This window comes from Piliocolobus tephrosceles, chromosome 4 (genome assembly GCF_002776525.5).
Source record: "Piliocolobus tephrosceles isolate RC106 chromosome 4, ASM277652v3, whole genome shotgun sequence".
Classification (NCBI taxonomy): domain Eukaryota; kingdom Metazoa; phylum Chordata; class Mammalia; order Primates; family Cercopithecidae; genus Piliocolobus; species Piliocolobus tephrosceles.
This window is the reverse complement of record NC_045437.1, coordinates 166,932,439-166,958,135: the sequence shown is the minus strand read 5'-3', so window position 1 is coordinate 166,958,135 and position 25,697 is coordinate 166,932,439. Positions and strand designations below refer to the sequence as shown.

Here is a 25,697-nt window from a genome sequence, read left to right as displayed (position 1 = left end):
GTTTAATTTGGAAGAGAAAGGCATTTAAAATGAAACAAAATCTTCTTGTTGCTGAAATGATAAAACCGTAAACTCTATATGATCTAAAGGCCCCTATTTGACTTCTGTTTCTAGGGAATCAGATCCAGTCTTCATTCACACTCTAATGACACCCAAATTTATATGTCTAGTTAAGACCAGACTTGTCAACTCAGTCCTCTGAAGCATCTCCACATCCCGTCTAATGTGCATGTCAAACTTAGTGTGGCCGGTGCTGAGCTCTTACTTGCCACCACAAACTAGTTGATGCAGACGTCCCCAGCCAGGTGATGGTGGCGTCACCATCCTTGCAGTTGCTCAGACCAAAAACCTCACCATTACATTTCATTCTTCTCTCACTTTCTCCCTTTTGTTTTTATGTACTTTTACATAATATTTTCGTGTATTTTTACATTTTTCCACATCCAGTCATCAGCTTATCCTGTTGGTTCTACTTTCACTCATCTCTTCCCACTGCCACTCAGACCTTCCCTCTAACTGTTCTCTCTCTGGATCACTCTTGGCACACAGTGGTAATGCTGAAAGTTAAATTAGAATCTGTGACTATTCACTCTTCCATCTGCCTGGTCCAACCTCCTCCCGTCCCAGCTAGACTCAGGACTCCTGCCCTCCTGCCATTCAGGTCTGTAGTGAATAAAATAATGGATCTTCAACAATGTTCACACCATAATCCTCAGAACCTCTGAAAATGTTACCTTACATGCAGAAGGGACTTTGTGGAACAGTTTAAAGTTAAGGACCTTGAGATAAGGGAGATCTTCCTGGCTTATCCGGGTGGGCCCAGTGGAATCACATGAGTCCTTATAAGTGGAAGGGGAAAGCAGAAGAGTAGGTTAGAGAAGTGTGACAAGGGAGGGACATGAGCAACTGTTACTGGCCTTGAAGATGGAGAAAGGGGCTTATGATTCCAGGAATGTAGGCGGCTTGTAGGAGCTGGAAACAGCCAGCAAAAAAAGTGGGGGCCTCAGTCTCACAACTGCAGTGATCTTATTGCAGGAATCTGTTATCACCTAGAACCTCTGCAGTCACACAGCCCTGCCAGTACCTTGATTTTAGCCCATGAGACTTGAACAGAGAAACCAACCAAGCCCATTGGACTTCCGATCCGTAGTACTGTGAGATAAGTGGGTATTGTGTTTATTACAGCAAGAATAGAAAACCATACAAGGTCTCTGCTCAAGTATTGTTTTACCATCAAGACCTCCCCCAAAATGACAGCCATACACTCACCCAGGCCCTCTCTGTCCCTATGACCCTGGTCCCTGGTTTATTTTTCTCTGTAGCGCCAATATGCGTTAATTTGTGTGATTGTCTTTGTCCTACCCTCCACCCTCATTAAAATGTAAGCAAGCTCTGTTAGGGGTTTTTATCTGTGTTCATTGTTGTATCTCCAGTGACTAGCTCTGAACCTGGCACGTGGTAGACTGTCAATACTTATAGAGAAGATGAGAGGAGTTAGCCTGTTGCTCCCTTTCCAGCCTCCTTCAGAGGTGTCTCTTCACTGCCTGGCTGTACCCCAGTTAGCTGCTTCCAGCCTCTCACCTGCTGCTTCAGGGCTTTTGCACATGCTCTGCCCACTGTGCTTGTCTCTCCTCTTTGCCTGCTTTCCCTGTAGTCTATTCTGAAGCATTAACTCTTTAGGAAAAACTTCCCAGGTCCCTGAGAGCAAATCCTGTCCTCTCTTATTAAAAACTGTTTCCAAGGCATATTCATTTGAGGGGAAAAAGCAGCATTTTATATTGAGTATAGCTCCAGTAGCCTTTTTTTTTTTTTTTCCTCTAGAGACGGGTTCTCATTTTGTCGTCCAGGCTGGAGTGCAATGGCACAATCATAGCTCACCGCAGCCTCGAGCACTTGGGCTCAAGCAATCCTTCTGCCTTGCTGCCCAGGTAGCTGGGACTACAGGCACTCACCATCATGCCTGTTTACTAGTTTTTTTCCTTTGGTAAAGACAGGGTCTCACTATGTTGCCCAGGCTGTTCTCAAAACTCCTGGGTTCAAGCGATCCTCCTGCATTCAAGCGATCCTCCCACTTTGGCCTTCCAAAGCACTAGGATTATAGACGTGAGGCACCACATCTGGCCCAGATAGCTTTTTAGACATCTGCTTTATAGCACACATATAGTCCATTATAGCAAAGCCATAGTCTTAGCCTTCATGGTGCTTACAGAGAAGAGATTAAGTGATATAGTAATCAGAACAATTCATAATTATATCATGGTAGCTGCTACTTCTTTTGCTATTAATGCAGAGAATAGCAAAGTGTCTGACACAAAGCTCAATAGATATCTGTGGAAATACATCAGTGAATTTCATAAGAACTTGATAGCTGTATTTAAAAAAGTCATCATTTGTTACATTCATTCTAGTATAACTTTAGAAGACAGAAATTTGATTAAATATTTTTTCCTGATTGTAAGAATAGTATATACTCTAATGAAAATTTTAGATTACAGAGAAAATTATAATAATTCATAATCCTTCCATTCGGGCATCATTTTGACTTTGTTGCATTTGTTATCTTTCGATGCATATTTTATATAGTCAATAGCACAGTGTGAATAAGTTATTTTATCCTGCTTTTTCATTAATACTGTATTACAAATACTTTCTTAAAACGGCATTGTAGGCTTCTCTTTTCCCTAAAAAAATTCTCCTAAAAAGTACAGGTTATTTGGGGCATATAGTACATATCTGTGTGAAATAGTCAATAGGATTATATTTGGTAATACTCAAAGTTAAATTAGAATCTGTGACTATACTTTATGTAATATGATTATGCCATTTAGATGCTGTCTTTAAGTAGAGGTATGGGAGACAGTGATGTCTAAAGTTTCAGCAGGCCCTGAAATGGAGGTGAGATTTTACTGAAAGGAGGATAGGACAGGAGTCCTGGGCCTGGAAAGGCTCACCTATAAGCAGAGGTGAGCCAGCTCTGTGCAGGTGGTGCTCAGAGTAGAGAATTCAAGAAGAAATTGCTTCTGATTTGCTCTTCCGGGACAGCTATGGAAACAAGGGTGTGTTGATGGGTTGGAACAGATACTGGAGGATTTTGGAAGTAGGTGCAAGAGTTAGTATGATTTGTAGAAGGTACGGGCTTGTGATAAGGAGGTGCAATCTATAGCTAAGAAATTTTGAGAGAATAAAGATGGATTCTTTTGCTTCTCTATGTGACAAGCTATTTCAACCACAAATCCCTTCTTTGACTAGCCTGTAAAGAAGGCTGTCCTGAAATGCCCGTGAAAACCATTGTCTGCTTTCTGCTGGAGACTTTGTCAACTTCTTCATAATTTACGATAATTATTTCTATTTCAAAATATCTTACAAAGCACCAAGACATTTATTATCCAACAAACTAGTAGAGTAGACATGGTTTTTGTCATTCTTATTTTATTGATGAAGATGCTATGACTCAAAGATATTTTGCGATTTGCCCAAATTTATATACCTTTCTTATTCTTCCTCACAACTTGCTTTGCAATAGTGGAGATAAAATTTATTTTTATTATTGCAAAGCAAGTTATGAGGAAGAATAAGAAAGGTATACAAAAGCTGTATGATAGCAGCTATCTTCTAGAAGTTTCATTGAGTAACACAATGTGTGATTTTTATTGTCACAACTCAGATAAGCAAAGAACCAGCAGTGTTCATATTTTATAGAAAATCTTAAGTCAAAGTTATATGATATTGAAACTAATGAAAAGCTATACAGCCAGTCAGCACGTATGACCTGACGTATTTGAGTGCATTTTTTCCCTCACATGGATTTAATTGGTTTTGTGTCATATTGATGCAGCTTAAGAGGAGAAGAAAAATGAAGACTTTTCATACTCAAATCATCACTCAAGGAGATGCAGGTAAAATTAATACTAAGGTTTAGACTGAAAACCTGGAATCCTATAAATATCTGGAATCCTGTAAATAATCAGTGAACTCAAGAAAATTTTTTCTTTATGACCAGAAGGATTCAAAACATTTAGCAAGTATCATTCTAGGATGTCTGAAAGTAATATAGTGTGTGGAAAAAGTCCCAGCACTACGTAAACATGTAAAAGGAAAAGATAAAATGTGTCTACAACCTTCCAGAATCAGAAGTTATTTTAAAAGTTGCTGGTTTGTTTAAAGCACCATGATTCTAAATAACATATCTGTATCTCCGTTTCTTGATGTCGGTATCTTCGAAAACGTCCACTGTCCCTCCATTTTAAAAGCTGGATTTAGCTTCCTCTACCCATGTGTTTGTCTCCTTTCAGCACTCAGTTTTCACTATGTATATGATTTTAATTTCATCAATTTTTTAAACTAATATTACAATTTTTTTCTATTGGTTACTTTGCAATTTGAACTTTTTTCTTTATTCACCAACTTTTAGCAGTATTCTCAGACTACCAATTATGCAAGAGGAGAAAATCTGCACCCCGTTCACTTTCTTTCACCCAGTCCCTCCGCAGTTCATCTTTTATCTTCTGCTTTGTATGCCATTTTATACTGACAGGGTTTTAGGATATTTACAATATGTTCTATAAAAATAATTGTCTTCTATGCTGTATAGATTGATTCCAAAACCTTAGCACCATAATTAATGTTTCCAGTATTATAATTATATATATGTGTGTGTACGTATATTTATTTATATTTTCACGGAATAATCAAGAAGTGTATTTGGAACTGCAGAGAAGAAAACGTTGCCTTATAAATTACTAAGTGTGTACTGCTCAGTGGGAAATATTTCAAGTGTTATGCCAAATGGACACTCTTTCCTTATTATTCTGTAACTGCACCAAATCATGTTACATTTAGTCTGCTTTATATTTGGACCTTTACATTGTACACAGTTTTGTTTATTTTTCTTGAAATTTTTAAGTACCTTTTTTTCTTGACACAGAAAGATAAATGTGAAAAAATAGATGTGATTAACTATCACTAAAACCTTATAATTGGTATTAATCACATCTATTTTTTTTTTTTTTTTTTTCCACAAAGGCATTCTTCTTGGAGCTCTCTGGCTCTTACTCTAATTTGAACACTTTTAAGACTGCAAAGCTACATTTTAGGATTTTTTTTCTCCACTTGGTTTCTAGGTTAGGTCCACAGTCTTGGCTTCTTTTGTGAATTCCTTTTTTTTTTTTTTTTTTTTCTTTTTTTTAATATTGAAAGAAGGTTCCTGGATGTGTACATAATAAACCATTTGTGCTCCTGCATGTCTGAAAATAACATTTTCCCTTGCCCTTGTTGGAAGATTTGACTAGACATGGAATTCTACATTAAAGCTCATGCACTATCAAACTTTGAAGACATTTGGATCTAAAATTTTGAACAGGTTTTCTATGGATTTCTTTTGTTTCTCTGCGTGCCAAGCACCTTTGACTACAAATCTTTCTAGAGAGGAGAACAGCAGAGCAGCCTGTGAGAAGATGCCTCCAAGTGGCCTAGAATCCCTTGTGTGCTTCCTGCTGGGCACTTCATCAGCCTTTTCTTGACTAACAGTCTCTTGCTTTGGATTTATCTTTCCATTGGCAGTTCTACACCTTCAGTACATTTTTCAAAAAAGATGTTTGGGTTATGTGTTTTTTGAGTTTTCCTGCAAACTGAGATTGACTTTTTGCTGTCTTTATACATGAATAATAATTTAGATGACTGTTAAATAATATTCTCATAAAACTCCACAGGCATTGCTCTACTTTTTCTGGCAATTAGCGTGTCAGAGAAAGAGTCTGGGGTCATCCTGATCTTTGTTTCTGCTTTTTGCACCTGTATATTACCTGTATATTTTGGTTATGCTGGTAATTAAAAACAAATTCTAGGGTGGGTAGGTGTGAACATCCTTGTCTTGTTCTTCCCTGGGATATATAAACCCTTTTGATCTTTCCAGCTTAAGAAAGTTGAATTTCTTTTGTCTTTGATTTTTGCTCTTACTCTAATTTTTTTGTTCTTTCATCAGGGATTCTTCTCATTGTAGTGTGGATATTTATTCTCTGTCTTTCATCCATTATCTTCCCGATGTTCTTTTTGGTATCATGAATTTTCTTTCGAAAGCAGAATCATATCAATACACACACACTTACATTTAATCATGTTCAACTCTTACACAGGTATTCTGTTGTGGCAATTATGGTGAGTTCTTACCTAGTATCAGTAGGTTCTTGGAAACTGCAACTTGAAGTGAAATGACATACAGCAGGTCCTTGAATCATGTCGTTTTGTTAAGAAGTTGATGAGGAAAAAATTGATTTTGTTATATGTGCTTCAAGTTCCAGTTTCCAAAAACCTCTATTAGCAACATTAAGTGAGGGCTTACTATATAGAGGGAATTATTTTTTGAAGTAGTGGTTTGTTTGTAGCAGCATGTCTTTTTCTTAAAAACTTTTTAAAATTTCTCAAATTTAGATATTTTTGAAATATGAGGAAAAAGCTTCTTCCCCCCTACCCAAAATAGTATGATTAAATTAGTAATTTCTCTTGCTTTATCAATGTGGCATCTTAAAATAGAGGAAACATGACTTAAGGCTCAGAATAGGAACAAATCAAATTTTTATGCTAGTTTTTAAAAATGTAAATGTACTTAGAAATCAAATACCATAATAATTCTTTACAATTAGAGGTTTTCTTATTTTTGTACCCTCATAAAAACTGTGTGTGTTGTGAATTAATACCTTGCTAAGTACCTGAATTAATACCCTGCTGAGCACCTGACAATAGGCACACAAGAAGTGGCACCTTTAGAGATTCAACTTTTTATAGTAGAATAACTACCTTCTTTATTTTATTATCTTGACCGTTTATTCCTACTAAAGAAGGAGAATGTTGATTTCAAGCTTTGCTTTAATATTTGGTGCATCTTGTTCTGATGAACAAATATTAAATATATATGCATGTGTATATACATATATTTATGAAAAGTCATATCCTAAGCAGGTAGTTGCCCTTCATGTATATTTCAGATTCCCAGCGTAACAATACACTGGCCTAAACTACTTGGAACCTTGGGCTTAAATCTTTATTTGTATATAGAACCCCGTCTGTATTTGGCAGGCACTTGAATTATTTATTAGATATCTTCAATCTGTTATAGAGAATACTTTTCCTTTTTTCTTTTTCTTTTTTTTTTGCTTTAGAAGTGATCAACTTTGTAATGTATAAGCTTCTGAAAGAGAGAGACCATTCAACCTAGAATATAAGTTAAGTCCTTCCTTAGCTTAAGTTTATTTTATTTATTAGATATATTCCTGAAAATTAGGGTATAAACCCATATTTTGAACTATTTTATCCTTGACTTCTAGTATAATTTCAGAGATGTTACCACAAAAGAAAAAAGTTGGCTCTGACATGTAATAAAAACCACACTTGGGGATCAGATTCTTCCCTTTAAAGTAATGGCATTTGTTTTCGTTTTCAATTTGAATTCTATTGACTTAATAATGTCTCTAGAACTGTGGCAAAAATTTAGTCAAATGAACAGAATGATTTTTGTTTTGTTAAGCAAACCTAAATGGAATCCTTAATACATTTATTTAATTACATGCAGCTTCCCTTACTGTATACAGAGGGGATTTCTGGAAAACTCTGAGGAAAGATGTCTCTAGGAATAGAAAACCAAACAGGCAAGTCAGAGCCAGACGCAGTGGCCTGGGCCTCTAATCCCAGCTACTCGGGAAGCTGAGATGGGAAGATCGCTTGAGCCCAGGAGTTTGAGTCCAGCTTGAGCAACATAACTAAGTAAATGAATACAATAAAAATAAAGAGGTAGATCAGGCTTAAATAAAAATAAACAGGCAGGTCAGGCTTATATATTATTTTATGTGAGACAGTTGGAATGGAAACTTATGCCACCATACATGCTTGTCAAAATACACCCAATTAATTCTCATTTTAGCTGGGCACGGTGGCTCATGCCTATAATCCCAGCACTTTGGGAAGCGAAGGCGGGCGGATCACGAGGTCAGGAGATTGAGACCATCCTGGCTAACACGGTGAAACCCCGTCTGTGCTAAAAATACAAAAAATTAGCCGAGTGTGGTGGCGGGCGCCTGTAATCCCAGCTACTCAGGAGGCTGAGGCAGGACAGTGGCGTGAACCCGGGAGGCAGATGTGGCAGTGAGCCAAGATCGCGCCACTGCACTCCAGCCTGGGCGACAGAGCAAGACTCCGTCTCAAAAAAAAAAGAAAAAATTCTCATTTTATGCACCAGATTGGCCAAAGTAGGACTGTGTTGACAAGGATGGACCAGACAGTCCTATTTGTAACAGTGTAACTTAGTACATTGGAGGGGTGAAATCTGGCAACACTTTTGGTAATTTACATTTTGTTAATTTTACCTTGTTGGGTTCTAGATATTTTTATAGTTCTAAAAATATTCTTGAGCTTTGTTCTGGCATGTGGTTAAGTTACCCAGAAACAATTTGATCTCTTCAGACCTGGCTTTGAAGTGTTAAACTGGACTGAAACAACTCATTTTCCCTGCTTCTGAGTCAAGAACCTTCAGGGTACTGTAACTAATACCTCGTGAATTATGAGGTTTTCTGCCCCAGCTTTTGGACACCGGCACCATTGCCTGTTGCATGTGAGCTCTGAGCCCTGTTCACTCTAATCCTTTTTGTATCCTTGGGTAGTTTACCCAATCTCACGTGCCCATCGGTTTTCCCCTGAATACTTGAGGGAGGCCTCCTCAGCTGCAGGCATTCTCCCGTGGTGCAGCTCCCTGTTCTCCAGACTCCCAGCTCCCTTTCCTTAACTCAGGGACCCGCAGGGCTCTGCTGGGCGGAGTCCCCTTCCCTGGGCAGACGCCTGCATAGCTTCTCTCTGGGCAGCAAGCTGAAGTTAATAGTAGGGCTCTCCTTGTTTGTTTCCTGTCTCTCACGGTCCTTCATTTCCCCATGTCCAATGTCCTGAGAGCCATTTTTCCCACATATTTTGCACACTTATTTAATTTGCCCAGTTTCAAATGGGAGGCTACATCTCCTTCCTGTTAGTCCATCTTGGCCAGAAGTGCCCTTGGTTTTCACCTTAAAGTGTGTGGGAGATTTTTGTTGTTTGTTGTTGTTGTTGTTGTTTTCAATAGGAGTGAAAACAGTCCTTATCCACCCACAGCCAACCTGAAATTCCAGAGTCAGCACACTCAACTTTTCTTTCTTTTGTCTCTCTCTTTTTTTTTTTTTGGATCTCTGCTCACCACAACGTCCACCTCCTCTTGCCTCAAGCAATTCTCCTGCCTCAGCCTCCCAAGTAGCTGGGATTACAGGTGCATACCACCACACCGAGCTAATTTTTGTATTTTTAGTAGAGACAGAGTTTCATCATGTTGGCCAGGCTTGTCTTGAACTCCTGACCTCAGGTGATCCGCCCTCCTCAGCCCGCATAAAGGCTGACCTCTTGTCAGTCTTGTTCAGTGCTGAATCCCAGAGTCTAGAACAACTCCTGGGCTCTGTGGCTCGCAGGCCCTCAGTAAATATCTGTTGAATAAATAAACAGATGAATGGTGGATTCTGTGCTGAGTGCCTTTCTCGCACCATCTTGGAAGCTGTCACCTCGCGAGGTGCATAATCACTACTAGGAGTTTGCCAGCAGAGTCAAGCAAGGAAAGGGATTTCCAGGCAGCAGGGACAACATATGTAGGAAAGTTGGAAAGACTTTACAAAAATGACCTGGCATGGTATTCAGGAAAATAGGATTTATTAATTTTTTTTTTTTTTTTTTTTTTTTTTGGAGACAGAGTCTCACTCTGTTGCCTAGTCTGGAGTTCAGTGGTGTGATCTTGGCTCACTGCAACCTCTGCCTCCCAGGTTCAAGCAATTCTTCTGCCTTAGCCTCCCAAGCAGCTGGGTCTACAGGTGCACGCCACCACACCCAGCTAATTTTTGTATTTTTAGTAGAAATGGGGTTTCACCATATTGGCCAGGCTGGTCTCGAACTCCTGACCTCATGATCCACCTGCCTTGGCCTCCCAAAGTGCTGAGATTACAGGCGTGAGCCATCGTGCCTGGCCAGATTTATTAAATTGACTCCGTTTCTTGCTTCACTTTGTCATGAATATCCTGATGAACAACTTCCTTTCCAAGATGTTTTCCCAGAATTTAGAAGAAGAAAGTCTTGATAGTATTAGGCATATTGTGTGTTCTTTCAATTGTAATGTTATAAAATATAAGAATTAAAGTTTATCACAAACTTTCCTGTGGATGTCTGTACATCCACCCTCCCCCACTGCTCACTGTGAAGTTAGTGCTTGTTAAGAGTAACTGTGGAATTTGGTAATGGAACCATCTGGTCAGTAGAAGAGATGACATTCCATGAAGCAGCCATTGTGTAATTTGTCTTACCCTGGCCTTCATGGAGGGGCACTTTGAGGGGTGGGCCAGTAGGTAGAGGCTTGCCGAATTTTCAGCCTTCTCCCTGTTTTACAGATTCTGTAGCTAATGTGCCAATTAAGGTGGTGGTTTTGTGATAAAGCCTCAAGCAATAAGACCCGGAACATAACCTCATTTATTTCATAAAGCTCAGCAGATGGAAACTACTTTCATTGCTACATATTGTCCTGATTTCAATCTGGGACCTGATAGTTAAAAAGGGGCTCTGTAGCCTATTAACCAAGCCCCCACATTAAAGCTGTGCTTCTCTTGTTTGTTTTCTCGAGGTGTTTTCCTGATTCTATTTCTGGCAAGACCTTTGAAGAATAATTTTCTCTAGTGAATTAATAAACAGATATTTTTTCCAAAAAATCATCTAAGAATATCTGAGAGTTTGAGCATATGCATATGGTTTCAGAAGAAAATATTTCTATTTGTTCACCAAAGGAAAGTCTTTATTCAGGGGTATTTCTTGAAAAACAAAATGTTAATATAAAATATTGATTAAATTGTTAAAAATTTAACACTTAATAAAAAGAGATTTCTTAAACTGAGTCATGCAGCAGAAGATTTTGTTTCTGATTCAAAGAAGCACAAAAATGCAAACAGATTTTATGTTTGATGACATGATTTCTGGATTTCTAAAATAGTCATACTTACATATAAGACAGAAATATAGAGCCATAGCAATCTATTTTCATAATGAAGATGCGACCTTGTATCTCACATGCCACATCTAAGTAGTTCTTATTTTTAGACTAAAAGTAAGAATGCTTTTAATGCTTTTTAGTGTCATGTGATCTCTACAGTTTTGTATTTTTTTCAGAAGGGCGATTGAAATAGAAAATTAGGCTTATTAAGTAATTAAACAATATTCCTCCATCTTAGTGTTTCTAAACTCTCACTTAGCAAAACAGGAGTCAAATACAAACTTTTGCAATGACAGCTTCTCTTTAGATCCTGCCAACCATCCTTCCCCATCTGACCTTAACATTGTATTTTCATGACCATTTCACAATATTTCTCATCCCTTGTTTCCAGTCTTGACCCACTGACCCAAGAATCAAGAAAATGTCATGTTAGTGCCTACTAATTAGTGCACCCAGAGAGCCTTTTCATCTGGCCTTTCAACCTTCTGGAGCTAGGAGAACAAGCTGTCACTTGTATCATGCAGGGAAAATGAGCCTTTACTACATTTTCCCTGTTTTGCAAACAGCAGAATAAGCCCAGCTGAGACTAGAGATGAATATTCAGGTTAGAAAGACATTAACCTAAAATGCTCTGCTGTTTGCATGATTGTCTTATGAAGACACAGTACTGCCTACATTGAAATGCCCGTAGTGGAATGCCACATGCCTGAGCTTTTTACCAGAGTACTCCTCTTGCAATACTCTGGTAAAGAGTATTTTTTCAGTGCTATCATGTTCACTTGGTGAAATCATTTTATGCAAAAAATATTATTTTATTAAAAAATTAGGTAGTTTTTTAATGCATGTAAGTTTCCCTTGTTTTTAGACAGGTTTTTGGAGAACGTCGCACTTTGTTAGTGAGCCTTTGGTTCGAGTGCTCATTAATCAATGCTGTTGGGCCAGGGTCTCCTGAGCCTTCTGGGTTTTGGGGGATCAGCTACTGTAATTAAAGGGATGAAATATATCATGGTCACAAACTTACCACATCAGACAATTGAAGGTTTTGAACTAATATAATTACTCTTTTCAATTTTTTCCTCAGGTGTTTAAGATAGAAGTGCTAATGAATGGAAGAAAACATTTTGTTGAAAAGAGATACAGCGAATTTCATGCTTTGCACAAAAAGGTAACTTGTTTTTTGTTTTTTTTCTCTTTTCTCTATGAGGCAGATGGTATAATGTTAATACTCCTTTCTGTGATTCCAAGAGCATTGATATTTCTTGTGTTTGTATATGCATTTTCTTTTATCATGAAATAAATTTCTCTTTAGAATAAATTATTCAGTTCCTTAAAGGTATGCTTTCTGAATAGGCGATTTTCTGTTAAGATTGTTTACATGTAAAAATCCGAGGCAGCGAGCTGTTTGCAGTGTGTTGCATTCGATGTTACAGGTTCAGAAAGAATAAGACCTAGACCCTGTTTTATCCATGAAACACACTTAATGTTCTTTACAGAATGGGGAGAAAAAGCAAATGATTATCTTACAGGAAGAAATGTATTAAACTCAACTTATACTTACATGTACCTGGAAAAGATCATATACATGTACTTGTGTATTCAAAGACTGGGGAACACAAGTTAAAAGAGGCTCTTAGCCTTTTTTTGAATTGTAAAGGGCCACTTTACAAAACTGATGTTTCAGCACTAGGAGACACTTCATAAAAGTCTTAGATGAACGAAACAGAAAAGCAAAAGGAAGAGCTTGGAGAAACGGTTATTAAAGCATAGAAGAGTAAATGCTTCTTTATTTTCTACCTAAATTTAATTTTTTCTAGGTTATAAATTATTATTGGTGTGCTGAAATTATTTTAATCTCTACAAATACCTCATGAAATTGCCCAGAAAAATCCCGTTAACAGGATAAACGTATAAACGTTAACAGGATATTAGTGAGAGATTAGTGAGACTGTTTCCTTCTCTTTTCTTTTAAAGGGGAGCTCTAAGTTATCGGTATACTTCTCTGTTAGGATGGCAGGGGATAATCCACATCTAGTTCTACAGTTAGCACTTTGTTCAATCCAGGTTGACTTGGAAAAGAAACAGTACAGGTGAACACAGATTTAGACCAGGTGTTGCCAGTGACTTTACAAAAGCACTAACCCCAGGGTGCTCCAAAGAGAAACAAATCTGGAGTCTGGGACTCACTTCCTTCCCAGGGAATTCTGTTTTTGTGTGTGTGTGTTTTGGGAGGAAACAGATCCTAGTGAGGTTTCTTCTGGGTACCTGATGAAATAAGTCCCTGCTCTGGGATTAAAACCAGCACCCCCTGCCTTGCCAAGCCTCTGTTGACCAGTCTAGAGGATTAGAGGAGGCAGCCTGTCACATGCAGGCCCCTTGCTAACCTTCCAAGTCAGCACCTAGGACTCCATGACCCTAGCACAGCCCAGCTGTACTCTCCAGATACTCAGGGACCAGCTCCACACCAGGCACAGCTGGGTGACTGCCAATTAGGCCTGCCCGGAGCACGAGGCTGCCCATGCTTCTGGAAGAGAGCCTTGTTCACCCTGTTCTCTGCTCTAATATAGACAGTTCTTAGCTATTCATGGTCAAAAAAAATTCCTAGATTTTCCAGGATTCTCTCTCTTCTCAGTTTCTGCAGTTCTATTAATAATTTTATCTATTCTTATATAATTAAGTCTACTAGCATTAATAGAATAGACATTCTCAAATCTCTCAATTTTGAATATTGTTGGCAGCCTTGTTAAAATATTTGAGACAACTTTACAGAGACATAGAGATAAAAATAGCTTCGTGGAGCAGAGTTTTAGTTGGGATACACTGTCTAATGTTGTGTGTTATTAAGGGGATAGCAGCTGCTAAATGTCTCCTTTACTTGTCCCCTTGTGATTGTATTAGATTTGGCAAAAAGGTAACTCTAAAAAGCAATGGAATACGAATAACGATGGGGTGTAAAAATAAACATAAATCTGTAATTTTGACTGTAAGATTGTGTGCTAAGAAGGGTTGAAATGAGTAAAAAATTTAATCAGAGTACTCGGGCTTGACTGACTGCTGCTGCCACGTCATGCAACCTTGCCCTTTTATTGCAGTTTTGGTACCCTCAATTTCCATATTTGAATGCTAGAGTTTAACATAAAATCTTTTCCCTTTAAATGTAGTTGAATCTGTTGTTACTTAATTCTCTTGAAATATTTAACTATATTACACCTCCAAAAATTAGATTTGTTTATTAGCAAGCATGTATGTTGCCTTGTTTTAATAGGTGTTTCTTAGGTTTGCTTAGGAGTTGTAGTCCCTCTTTCAATAGAATTGTCTATTTATGTGCTTTCTCATTTATCTGCTAGTGTCTCGGTTGTTTTTGCTTATTAGTTTGTGTGGCCTATTAATACAATGTTAGCCATTTACTGAAAGCATTTTTTCACAAGGGCCTTTTAATTTTGGTTATGGCATTTATTTTAAATGTATGCAAGTTTTAAATTTTTATGTTTACTAATATGTCTGCTTTCACCCTTTCAGATTCTATCTTAAAATTAGTCATTTCTTCTTGTGCTATGATGAGTATTTTATTCCATTTTCTTTTAGTTGGTATTTTTCAAAGTGTGAACTTTGAATTATCTAAAGGCAAATTGCTGGGCAACACCCTAGATATACTGAATTAGAATTTTTGTGATGGAGCCCAATAATCTGCAGTACCCCAGATGATTAATGCCTGTTGAAGTTTGAGAATTCCTATAGTGTGATTGTCACTTAGACACAACCCTTCCTAACCTACCTCCATCACATACACTGAAGTCACAAAGCTTAGAACCGCACATCTCAAGGTTTTAAAGCTTCAAGTGTGTTCCTACTTTTCTGTTACCTTGCATTATCTTCCAAATTCTTATAATACACGCGACTTAATTTTTCATTTTATTTTTCTTTTTTTTGAGACGGAGTCTCGCTCTTTTGCCCAGGCTGGAATGAAGTGGTTCAATCTCAACTCACCACAACCTCCACCTCCCAGGTTCAAGCAATTCTCCTGCCTCAGCCTCCCGAGTAGCTGGGATTACAGGCGCCTGCCACCACGCCTGGCTAATTTTTGTATTTTTAGTAGAGACAGTGTTTCGTCATGTTGGCCAGGCTGGTTTCGAACTCCTGACCTCAGGTGATCCACCCACCTCTGCTTCCCAAAGTGCTAGAGTTACAGGCATGAGCCACTGCGCCCAGACTAATTTTTCATTTTCTATTCCTACCATCCCAGTCCAGAGTCTTACTACTTTATATCAATATTACTTTAACCATTTCAGATCCTTATCCATTCTCTGCTGCAGACCAGTTTTCCTAAAACACCATTTTTATCTTCATTCTCTTACTCGAATGCACTGAAATGGGTCTCTGTTGCCCACCACATCGTAGACATTGACCCTCAAGGCCAATAATCTTAAACCTTGTATGAGTTTCCTATTGCTGCTGTTAACAAATCACCAAAAATGCAGTGGTTTAAAATTTATTTTTTATTATTATTTGATACAGAGTCTCACTTTGTCACCCAGGCAGTGGCACGATCTAAGCTCACTGCAACCTCCGTTTCCCAGGTTCAAACGATTCTTCTGCCCCAGCCTCCTGAGTAGCTAAGACTACAGGCATGCACCACCACGCTCGGCTACTTTTTTGTATTTTTAGTACAGACAGGGTTTCACCATGTTGGCCAGGCTGGTCTCAACTGACCTCAGGTGATCCGCCCGCCTTGGCCTCCCAAAGTATTGGGATTACAGGTGTAAGCCACCACATCCAGCCTTCAAATTTATTACCTGACTGTAGCTGAGTCTTCTGTGGGTTCTAGCACAGAATCTGTTTCCTTGCCTCTTCCAACATTCCTTGTCTCGTGGCCTCTTTCATCTTCAAAGCCAGCAGTCACTCCACTTCAGCTTCTGTGTCCATCGTAACGTCTCCTGTCATCACCTCTCTTCTGACTTGATATCTTGTGTAAACAGACTTTCTGATTCATCCTGATAAGTACCAGCTTCTGTGACACCACAGACTCAATCCCCTTTTCCTTGTGCTTCCCTCTTATGATAATATTGAGCCCACACAGATAATCCCCCCTTTTCAAAATCCTTAATTTAGTTACATCTGCAAAGCCCCCTTTCCCATGTATGCCAATACATTCACAGATTCTGAGGATTAGGACTTGGACATCTTTGAGGGAACCATTATTCTGTCTACTACTAACCCCTTTACTGGCCGACTGTATTTTTCACTCCTCCTAAGAGCCCTTCAGGGACAGCTGAGCCAGTATCTCCCGTTACCTCATTATGTGAGGTAAAAATGGCTACCCACCTGTCTTTGCCATGCTGAATGTCTTTTCCTCTGTGTTCTGATCTATTCAAACCAAGACATTTCAGGTTCTCCTTTTTCCATGTTAGCTCCCTTTCTTCCCTAATCTCTTTGTTCTTAGAACTCCTGTCCATTTAGAATAGAGATTTCTGCTTAAATTTTGGAAACATGTGAGATAAAACTGTTATCCCTAAATTTTGTCTAATTAGAAGGTACTTTTTTAAAAGTAGGGACCATGTCCTATCTTTCATATCTTTCACACTGTTAGAGTGTCTAGCAGAGTCTCAGGCACTTATTAGGTATTAAATAAGTATTTGGCAAGTGGTATATTCGGATAGCATCATGTATATTTATGAATTACTAGAGGATCAGTTTCTACTGCGGGAGTTTACGTTCTCTGTTAACCCCAAGTTCTGCTTGCCCTGATGCCTTTGTAGCTCCTCTGCTAGTACTAGGTGGGAAGAACACGACCACACCAAAACAAAAACAAAACCCCATCCTAGCCTTCTTTGTTATGGCCCAGGCACAGGCTCCTGTGACAGGGTGAGCCTTCAAGCTTATGAGTGCTTTCGCGTGTGCCTCGGCTACGCCTGTCCACATCCCACTACGGCTAAGTACTTTACTATTTTAAATGGTGATTCCTGAAAAGAGCTTTACCTCCCTAGGCCAAAAATTGCATGTATGGGCAGAAAAACCTTTTCAGCATGGCAAACTGTTAAGCACATTTTATTTTCATGCCTTCCCAGCTGTTTTCTGTCAGTCGCAGCCCATCCTTTTATTCACAATGGTTTCAGTGAAATATGGTGCTGGTTCATTTTTAAATTAACTATCTTCATTTTTTATTATTGACTACTTTTGGCTTGAGTAAAAGACTTCATTCTCCTGTGTGTAATTCCATGAAGTAGATGATAAAGAACCAAAAACCTGCCATGTAGGGTCAAACCAGTAGCACAGCACCCTGTGCATTCTCTCCAAAGGGAACCCTGAGAAAGTAGTGGTGGCAATACAGGGGGAAAGATGGGATTTTATCCCCAAATGTTTCTCGCTTCTTTAACTTTTCTTTTTCATTCTTTTTATTCATGTACTTGGGAAAAGTATTTCTGCTTGTTTGTGGAAAATGGTTACTATAACCAGTGTATGCAGTGGTAGGTCTGTGTGGAGTAAGTTCTGTGTAAATTCTTCTAGCAGTATAAAAAAGGAAAAGGGAGTGGTCACACCAGGAAAAGGGATTGTGTCTGTGGTATCATAGAATCTGGGACTTATCTGCTTGAATCAGAAAGGCAGTTTGCCTGGACACAGCAGGGCCAGGACCGTTAATCATCGGGTGAAGTGGCAGAGGAGTATTTATCTTATAAGCAGCTGAGCCCTACTGGAAACATACTGTCTCGGGTTTGTCTCTCATCTAAAGCAATTCATTACTCACCTACGAATGCTGTCATGGATCCCAGTAGCTATGATGATCCGCTTCCTCAGTACTCTTGACATAAATAAAAAAGGAAAAATATTTTCAGTGCTAGATCTTCAACATTTTTTTTAAAAGGAGAGTCATATAATGGAGTTGATTTTCTATTCTGAAATATATGTTGTGATTCAATAGTTTTAAAGGAAGTTTCTTTATGTTTAAAGTGAAACTTAAGCTTATTACCACAGAATACTTTAGCATTTTGGCCTTGTTCTTGTGGAGAAATGCCTCAGACAGTATAGAGTTTAAATATGTATTTATTCCCCTGCAAGCAATTATAAATCCCCCTCCTCCTCTCTCCCTTGCATTATCAGTTTCTCCCTCAATACTGAATCAGTCTCATCACTATATGAACCTATCGTAGTAGTTTCTGTTTCACAAAATAAAGCCTGCCTTTGGCCCCATGCTTCCCTCCTGTGCTCATCCCATTGTACTCCTTCCTTCTCTTTTAGTAGAACTCCTTAGAAGAGGAGCTGCTACTTCCCCACTGCCCTTCTCTCTGTACCCCGCGTTACTGACTTCCCGTCATCTGGCACAGCCTGATCATGCGTCTCCTCTTGAAACACTTTCCTGATGGAACCTACTGCCCGTCTTCCCCCAGTGATTGTCCTGCTTCTCCTCCCTGATTCTCCATCTCACCTGAGGCTTGGGGCCCTCTTCCAAGCTCATTCAGACAGAATTCAGTGGCTTGCAGTTGCAGAACTGAGGTCCCTTTTTTTTTCTTGCTGGCTGAACACCAGAGGCAGCTCTCAGCTCCTAAAGACCACCCTCAGGTCCTAGCCATGTGGCTCTCTCATCACATGATACCTTACTTGAAAGCCAGCAGTCTGCTAGGACCATCATATAATACACAATGTAATCATGGAGTGACTGCCCTGACATATTCACAGGTCCCACTCATGCTCAAGAGGAGGGGATCATACAAGGCGTTTACACCAGGGGACCATTTTAGGATTCTGTCCACCACAGCCCTTTTTCTCCATCTGTACCTAACTCTTAATGTCATCTCCTCTAGTTCCATGGCTCTAAATACCTATATATTCTGACCCCACATTTACAGACTTGTACCCAGCTACCTACCCAGCATCTCTACTTGGATGCCTATTGAGCATCTCTGACTTAAGATAGAACAAGTGGGGCCGGGCGCGGTGGCTCAAGCCTGTAATCCCAGCACTTTGGGAGGCCGAGACGGGCGGATCACGAGGTCAGGAGATCGAGACCATCCTGGCTAACATGGTGAAACCCCGTCTCTACTAAAATACAAAAAATTAGCCGGGCGTGTTGGCGGGCGCCTGTAGTCCCAGCTACTCGGGAGGCTGAGGCAGGAGAATGGCGTGAACCCGGGAGGCAGAGCTTGCAGTGAGCTGAGATCAGGCCACTGCACTCCAGCCTGGGCGACAGAGCGAGACTCCGTCTCAAAAAAAAAAAAAAAAAAAAAAAAAAAAAAAAAAAAAAAGATAGAACAAGTGATTCCTTTATATTAGGAATGTCTTTGACTGCATATAATAGAAACTTGATTAGATTTCTTAAGTAAGAGATTTATTATTCTCACATTACAGGAAAACTAAAAACAGGCAGCCCAGGTGATGCAGGCATCTCACAACATTCATGTTCCAGGCTCCTCATGTCTCCCTGCTTCAATGTCGTCATCTTAGCATGTGATTTTCACACTTCTGGTGACAACATAGCTCCTACCCTTCCAGGCATGGCTTCTGCATTTTCTGGCAAGAAAGCCTGTTGCTTTTTGTTAGGGAAACAAGAACCCTACCCCAGTAGACATGTACGTATATTGGTAAGTCTGTCACATGGTCACCCTAATTAAAAGGGAACTTGGAAAGTCAATTTATAACTCAGCGTGTTAGCCCTCTGAATGATGTTGACCTTTTTCCCCCCCAAAAAGAAGGAGGGAATGAATATTTGCTAAGCAGCTAGCAGTGCTAGCCACATCCTTATTCATGTGGGATTAGATTTGACTGTAAGTGACTCTAAAACCAAAATAATGGTGACATTAACAGATACAACTTGATCCCTCCCTTCATAAATGTCTGGTGCTGGTGTGGCGATTTCATGATCGTCAGGGACCCAGGCTCTTGCTGCTTTACCATTCTCAGTACAAGACTTCTACCTCAGAGGCAAAGGTGGCCGCTCTGCTCTAGCCAGTACATGGGCCCCTTCTTCATGATGTACAACAAATTTCAGCCTAGACTGGTTAAGGGTGAATATACTCTTACGTATGGAAAGAATTTTTTACTATAGTTTAGCTGCCTAGGTTTAATTTGTGAATTTTCTTATTCATTACTATGCTCTTTCTGTGCATGTGTAGTAAAGAAGCAACGTTGGTAGGGTTTTTCAAATTTTTAATTAGCAATTAAGCACATTCCACTTATGGAGGCAGTGTATTAGTTTCCTATTGCTGCTGTAACAAATTACCATAAATGCAGTGGCTTAAAACAATATATATTTGTTGTCTTACACTTCCTGATGTGAGGAGTCCAAAGCGGGTTTCACTGGGCTAAAATCAAGGTGTCAGCAGGATGACATTTCTTCTGGAGGCTCTAGGGCAGAATCCATTCTTTCTAGCTTCTAGAGGTCACCTTGGCTTGTGGCCTCTTTCTCCATCGTCAGAGCCAGAGACATTGTTTCTCCCAGTCTCTTTCCACCTCATTCTGCTGCCTCCCTTTTATAAGGATCCTTGTGATTACATTGAGCTCACCCCGGTAATCCGGGAGGATCTTCTCATTTTAAGACCATGAATTTAACCAAATCTTCAAAGTCCCTTTTGGCATATAGGGTAACATCTGCAGGATTAGGATTTGGTTATTTTGGGGGAAGGAGGATTATTCTGCCTACCACAGACAGCTCTAATGCAACTTCCAACAGAATTTTTATTTATTTATATTATCCCCTAAAACTGCTGTCCCAAAAGGCTTAGCTGAGAACTATCATTCAGTTTTCATGAATGGAGTTGGAAAGTAATTGTTAGGAACATTGAAAAGATTAGGGCTTTATGTTTTTAAGTTCTCTCTCCAAATGATGTGGTCTAGTTAATGGCATTTCTAGGGATAATACTTACATACAGTTGCATTTTGTTTTGATTTCTTTATATGAAAAATATGTAGAAAGACTTTTTATCAGGAAAGTCCTTCATCCAAGCAGAATTTTGTTGTATTAATTGATTTTTGTAACTAAATTTCTTCACTTTCTTTTTTATTCATTTACTAGGTTTTTAATTTTTCAGGAAAAAAGGATTTCAATCTGAAGTGTCTACAATAATATCTACCAATACAGAAAACCATTATTCTGAAAACTGAACAGTCAAGATACCTAAAGAATCATTTGACAAAATTGCAGTGTAATTATATTTTCCTCTATCTTTTATTGCAGATAGCAGTAGTTCACTTTCTTTTATTGGCCTTTTTTCCGCAAATAATGTCACTATAATTAACAGACATCTCGTTTATCTTTTTCTTTTTCTTTTTCTATTCTGTGTTTATAGCTTAAGAAATGTATAAAAACTCCAGAAATCCCTTCTAAACACGTTAGGAACTGGGTCCCCAAAGTCTTGGAACAGCGACGACAAGGCTTGGAAACATACTTACAGGTAAGATATGTTTAGATCCTCATTTTATATAACATAAATAATCATATGTCTCACCATTTTTTCTCAGGACATGTGGGTGCAATGTGAAATATATTAAGCAGCCAAAGAGTCTAAATTAAAGGAAGTTCAAAGTTACAGATACGTTGTTGGTTGGTTCTTGTAACTTTAATTAGGGTTCTATTTAAAATTGGTTCTATGCATTGGGGAAGTCAAATTTTAATAAAAAGGTGAAAACTGTTGAGGAGAGGATCTGTTTTTTAATTCAACTCTACAAATTATTTTGTTTTTTGCTTTTTGCTTTTCCTCCAAGAATTTTTTTGCTTCTTTATAGCAATCCCAGCCTTTATGTTTTGAGTTTTGTGGGGCTGATTGGGGTAGTGAGAGAAACTGAACTCACAGCGGGCCTGGCTAGTGTATCTTTGGAATCAAATTGAAAAGGAATGTATAAAAATTGCCAATGATGAAGTGCCAACCTCTTTGAAAATTGGAATGTCCATTTAGAAAGAATGCACTGGGACACTCTTTTCTGCAGCTGAGAGAAGCAAGCAGAGCTCCCTAAGTGAGATAAGACAAAGACCATCTCTCTACCAAGTGACAGAAGAAGCAAAAGGAGAAGGTAGAGTAGTATCAGCTTCTCTGAGTTTTAAAACAAAAAGAAATAGCGGCCCCAGGTGAGTACTCAGTGTAGTCATCATTAAGTCCAAAGAGCACTGTGCAGGGCAGGAGCTGGGGTGGGCACGCCCTAAGGTCAGCTGGTACCATCCTGCCACTAACCCATCTTGGTAAGGTGGTAGGTACCATCCTGCCACTAACCCATCTTGGTAAGGGCCAGTGGTATGGTCCTTCCCTGGCACCAGTCCACTGGAGAAGCGACACATGAGAATGACGGAGTGAACATGACTGGGGACAGGGGAATCTTGGCTCTTGAAACAGAAGAGCTGGACTCCCACCTAAGAGCTATGAATTAATGATTGACCCATCTAAGGCATGTTACATCAAACAAATGAGCAGCCCTGACTGTGTTCTCCCTTTGATATCTTCATGGCTCTTTAAGCATTAACCCTAGGCTGGATTCTGTTGAGGAGGGAAACTGAGGACTGTGGAGCTAGTATGCCGTTTCTTCTACAGAGCTCTATGAATGGCTGTCCCTGAATCACTGGTGATGAGAAGCTGAGGGGAGGCCGACTCCTCAGGCTTGTGCTTAGTGAGAAATTCAGAGGACTATCTCTCAGTAGAAAGCTGCCAGAATTCCGTTCCTGGCCCTTGTAGTTTTCCTGGTCTTTACAGTGCTCTAATAGGAAAGCTGACATGCAGAAGGCCCCTGAGGACATCTAAGGAGGGCTGTCTTTACTGTTTTTGCTCTTTTGCTTTTGGACTTGGTAGAAGAATCCTTCACTGTCTCTCTCTGGGGGTGAGAGCTTAAAGGAAATGGGGATTACAAATCACAAGAATGTGTGTGGCCATGGTTTTTGAGACTGTGTATGAGGAGCTATGATCCTTCCATAGCTTCAGGCAACACTGCAGAGCAAAAAACAAACCAAAAAAAAAAAAAAAAGCACACTTCAGAAAATTGTATGCAAAGAGTAAAAATGCATGTTCTCTATAATTAAATGGGGACTAGGTAAACAATGCATTCTTATTTGTAAGCCAGATTTTCCATGATGCTGTATATCTTCAAACTTTAGTTCTGAAGAAAGTTCTACTCTGTTCCCCTCATTGTATTTGACACATGATTTCCATTACTACTCAGTATAAACATTTTAGGTTGTTTGTACTTCGGATATAAGTATGTGCATAAAATCATCTGGCACAGAGAGGAGTTTATAGTGACACTCAAATTGAGCTTAGAATTTTCTATTCTCAGAAATAAGGTTTGAAAGATGTGGTCGAAGGGCTCAGAGGGCCCTTGCTTCCTGTTGTGCATTTAATAGTCAATTTGTTGTCACTTAATTCCTCCAGGAGTTCAAGGGAGCTTTCTTTTCCACTTGATTCTACTTGCAGGCAATGGGAGCTAGATGGAAGTTGCAAAGATAAGCCTGAACACTTTATTAATCTTAAATGAAGTGCAAATCTTAGCCTGGCTGTCATTTCTTGATCATTTCACGTCTCTTTAGAAGTAAGACAGTATTACTGTTTCTTCTGCTTGCTTACATGACACCAGCTAGAATCCATGCATGCTCAGGACCAGTCTGAAACCCAGGGAGTGGGTGCCACCAGCACTTTCTCATCAGGTACCATCCTACCACTAACCCATCTTGGGAAGGGCCAGTAGTATGGTCCTAATCTGGCCCATGAACCTAAAAATGTATCAATACCTCCAAGCCATAGCTTCTTAAGTGCACAGGAAACTTAGACATTACCTAGTCCAGCCCTTCAGCTATTTCACAGTCATCCCTCTGGCCTCAATTTCCCACCCATAAAACAGGCAGATCAGCTCTTGAGAGGGTCAGAGAAAACAACTCTTCCTGCTCTCCAAGGGGCAGCTAGTACATTCTGGCCCAGGGTTGAGTACAACCCCACACATTTCCTAAGGTGGTTCCACACTGCTCTTTTATTTTAGAGATGGACAAACTGAGGTCCAGTGGAATTAAAAATCTTGCCCCAATTCCTGCAATACATTAAAGAGTTGGGACTGGAATTTTAGTTTCCTAACATCCAGTATGGGCTCCTTTCTTCATGTGTTGTGGATTTTTCTGAGTCAGGAGAAATTTTTCAACTTTGACATACAGCTTTACATAAGGCTCTAATAGATAAAGGAAATGACCTTATAATCATAAACTATTACAGCCTAATTGACTATCATCCCCCAACTCCCTGGATAAGTAGATAGATGATTTTTTAAATCAGTAACTTGAATAGCAAAAACTATGCATATGCTTTCATTTTCTGTGCTATATTTAAGCAAGAGGCTAACTTAAAAACAAGAAAGGTCAAATTACCTATTTTCAAAATTAATTTTGTTCTATCTGAGATTTTAAACAAAGGAAACCCAACCTGTTTTGGCATCTGTACTTTTAAAACTCTTTTTTATTCCTTTGCTGGTCACCAATGAAATGAAATTAATGAAACAAATAAAACTAATGAAAATGAGAGGCAAAAAAGCCTACAGTTAGCATTTATTTGGCTGTTTCTTCAATTTGAAAATAAACATATCATATTAGTCTTCAAGATACAATTTATAAATAAATATTTTCTTTTACATTTTAGCATCTCTATTCAATTTAAGTAATTTTAGTTTAAAAGAACTATTTTGGCAGAGAAGTAGGGATTAGGAAATTTTCCTAGTGTGTGTTTTTGAGTATAGGTTTCTTAAAAATGTTTCTTAAAATATTTCAAATAGGAATTTCAGATCTTAAGGGGAAAAAAGCAAGCATATTATTCAAAGTAATGTGGAATTGCCACAGTATAAATAATTTGTGGATAGGTTCTAATCAGTGAATTTACCTTCAAAAACTTCTGCCAGTCTAGAGATTTCCATATGATCATTTTTGCAGAGTCTAACAGTTGAGCAATTACAGCAAAGTCTATTTAGTGTTACTTGCCTGAAGATTAAAAACAATAGTATGAAAGTTACATAAGTGAGTTTTAATTTTTAAAGTACATTTCTGAACCATTATTATTTTCCTACTTAAATTTTCAAATGATTTGATTAGAAACAAATTCTAAAACAAAAATGAAAAACCTTAGCTGAATATCCAAGTACATATAGCATCTTAGAATCAAAATATAGAATTAATCAGGGAGACATTAGAAGTTATATTTGGCATTTGAGTAATTTGAAGTTGGGTAATTTGAGTAATTTTAAGTATGAAAATTAAGGTTCACTGATGAACAGTGAACCTTAATTTTATTTCCTAGAATCATTTTCTGTTTATTGAATAAGAAATCAAGTAGCTATTATTATGTTTTCTTATCTCTTTCCCGTTAAATAATATATTCCAGGAAAACTCCCTGAGGTTTAATGAATGAGGAAATCGATCCCCTCTAAAAGTAGAATTAAGTATAACAGTATCTTTCTATATGAGTGGAAGAAAATTAGTTGGTTTTCATCTCAATAAAACGTCTATGCCAAATAAAGAGTTTTCTGTTAAACTTTTATTTTTCCAAATTATATAAACTAGAAATTCATCTACTTTGGAGGATGTTGTAACTTGAAAATAAAAGCAAGTTAATATTTGATATTAATTTACCAATAAATGTTGTATGTGTGTGTGTTTGTATATTTTTGCTTAATGATAAGCACTCAGCAAGCACCTATGATGTTTGAGGCAGAAGGGTAGATCTAGCTT

At 38.7% G+C, this 25,697-nt stretch overlaps 1 protein-coding gene across 2 annotated transcripts in view; it reads left to right on the top strand.

The window, feature by feature from the left end:
* The window catches only part of SNX24 (sorting nexin 24), a 183,994-nt gene that overhangs the window by 91,103 nt on the left and 67,194 nt on the right, over nt 1–25,697 (top strand). For both annotated transcript variants that reach the window (XM_023197171.1, XM_023197180.1), the window contains exons 2-3: nt 12,111–12,194; nt 21,304–21,408. In XM_023197171.1, the coding sequence (XP_023052939.1) occupies nt 12,111–12,194; nt 21,304–21,408 (189 nt within the window). The remainder of the gene's footprint in view (nt 1–12,110; nt 12,195–21,303; nt 21,409–25,697) is intronic.